We start from the raw sequence: 2,599 nt of genomic DNA on the forward strand, positions 1-2,599 counted from the left end.
TTTTTTAAACGAAGATTGTTGAATGCTTTGCCAACATGAAAATTTTCGTGGTGAAAAACATTTGTGGAAGTCTGGAAAACCATTACAAAAACGATGTTCCAAAAAGGGCAATTTTTAAAGCACTTTGGAACACTGATTTTTTTTCAGACCTCCACGGATGTTTTTCCATCATGAAACTTATTTGCATGTTAGCAAATCATTAAACAATGCTTATCACGAAAAAAACAATTGTTTTAAATTTGTTTACTATTCTTTTCAAAGTTTACTATTCACCTGGTGTATGCTCCCAGGAGCAGAGAGAACACCTCCGCTTAAACTAACATTTCTTTCATGTAGAAATAATCGTATCCATCATTTTTTTTCCTACTTTATGTGGTAATGTTACACATTTTGAATTTATTTGTTCAAGATTTACTACAAATGGAGGAACTTTTTCTTAAGGTTAAACAAATAGTCTTGTTTTTTGTTTCCAAACAGAACTTGTTTTATTTCAGTAGCAGTATAATGAGTCTCTAGTTTATTTAAACTAAAATATATAGAATATTCAAATGTAAATTGGAATAAATTAATTTATTTTTCAGTTGAGTGGTAAATTAAGTTGGACCTACATTTTCATTATGTTAAAAACTGGATATATATATATATATATATATATATATATATATATATAGCTTTACGTATGGAATTTGGCACAATAATTTAATCTTTTTTAATGCAATAATGTAATCTTTTACCACGAGCAGATGTTACATCCTGTTTTGATTTTCTGAAACTAAAAAGATACATGAGGGCAACGGTGCATGCGAACGGTGTGACGCCGCTCGATGCTTTCTCGTGCATGCGAACGTCTCACTCACACGCTTGATTCAATCAGCTGTCTCCAACGAAATCCAGTCACAGCCACTCCTGGCCACAAGTTCACAGCAATACTAATTTCTCCTGGCTCTCGCTGCGCCAAGTGTTCTGAGAGCAAGAGATCTATGCAGCACCAATGGCAGCAAAGCTCAAGATTTTTCCCTCTATCCTTATTTATCTTGTCAGATTGCACACCAAATGGATTTCCTGTGACACCTCCTGCTGCCTTAAGTAGCCACCTCCCCCTCTACTACAAAATCATCTCCACACTCACTCATCTCTTTGAGAACCCATATAGCACATCAGACACTTTTCTTAGCTTTCCAATGGTGGCAGCCACCATGTCCCTCTCCTCCTCGACCTTTGCCGGCAAGGCGGTGAAGAATGTACAATCTTTGGCTCTCTTTGGCGAGGCCCGAGTCACCATGCGCAAGACCGCAGCGAAGGCGAAGCAGGTTTCCTCGGGCAGCCCATGGTACGGTGCTGACCGTGTGCTTTACCTCGGCCCACTCTCCGGTGAGCCCCCGAGCTACCTGACAGGTGAGTTCCCAGGTGACTATGGGTGGGACACAGCCGGACTTTCGGCTGACCCCGAGACCTTCTCCAAGAACCGAGAGTTGGAGGTGATCCACTGTCGTTGGGCCATGCTTGGGGCACTTGGTTGTGTCTTCCCTGAGTTGCTCGCTCGCAACGGTGTCAAGTTCGGCGAGGCTGTTTGGTTCAAGGCCGGCTCCCAGATCTTTAGTGAGGGTGGTCTCGACTACCTCGGCAACCCCAGCCTTGTGCACGCGCAAAGCATCCTAGCTATTTGGGCATGTCAGGTCGTGCTCATGGGTGCTGTCGAGGGGTACCGCGTTGCCGGTGGCCCACTCGGCGAGATAGTCGACCCACTATACCCAGGAGGCAGCTTTGACCCTCTCGGACTCGCCGACGACCCTGAGGCATTCGTTGAGCTCAAGGTGAAAGAGATCAAGAACGGTCGCCTCGCCATGTTCTCAATGTTCGGCTTCTTTGTCCAAGCTATCGTTACGGGCAAGGGTCCACTTGAGAACCTTGCTGACCACATCGCTGACCCCGTCAACAACAACGCATGGGCGTTCGCCACCAACTTTGTCCCCGGCAAGTAAGATGTCTCGAAGATTGTGCATGCCGCGAAGCGTATTGTTGTGCAGCCTGAGTTGTACTACCATGATGTAAATTACGAGAATTTTGTGCAAAAGCAATGCAAGATTTTTTCGTCTTGGATGTTGTGACTTGCATCGATATGATCGTTGTGATTACAATCCACGAGAATAGGTAAATATTTTGGCTCGCGCTTAGTTAACCATTATCATTACGTGCTCGGATCAACTGCGGCTCATATGTTTGTGTAGGTTGTAGACGCTGGTGAATTTGTGGGGTCAGAGCAAAGGAAACACTAATATACACTTTCATGGAAGCTTCCATCAAAACTACAATTCTCTCAATTCAATTGCAGGAGTCGTGTCTTGCTTTCGTTTCTTAATTTCCAACAAAGGCAGTGTGGCCAATTATACCTCGTTAGTGATTTTTCATATCTCCCTCCCAGCCCAACCAAGTGGTTTGGTTTACCACTAGGGGTATAGGACGTTGTTGTCTAAAGTGAGAAGGCAATGTAACCATCGGGAAATAGTCAATTTAGGCCCTGTTCGGAGTCACTCCAACTCCTAAAAATACGAGGAGCTGGAGCATCTCTTTCCCAGCTCCGTGCCTTTTGACTCCAGCT

At 44.1% G+C, this 2,599-nt stretch overlaps 1 protein-coding gene across 1 annotated transcript; it reads left to right on the forward strand.

Moving 5' to 3' along the window:
• The first annotated feature begins 1,105 nt into the window (after positions 1-1,105).
• Positions 1,106-2,100, forward strand: LOC123136082 (chlorophyll a-b binding protein of LHCII type 1). The gene has a single exon (XM_044555368.1). It carries the CDS (start codon positions 1,182-1,184, stop codon positions 1,980-1,982), a length of 801 nt encoding a protein of 266 aa, XP_044411303.1. The 5' UTR covers positions 1,106-1,181; the 3' UTR covers positions 1,983-2,100.
• Positions 2,101-2,599: the final 499 nt, after the last annotated feature.

Source organism: Triticum aestivum, chromosome 6B (assembly GCF_018294505.1).
Source record: "Triticum aestivum cultivar Chinese Spring chromosome 6B, IWGSC CS RefSeq v2.1, whole genome shotgun sequence".
Classification (NCBI taxonomy): Eukaryota; Viridiplantae; Streptophyta; class Magnoliopsida; order Poales; family Poaceae; genus Triticum; species Triticum aestivum.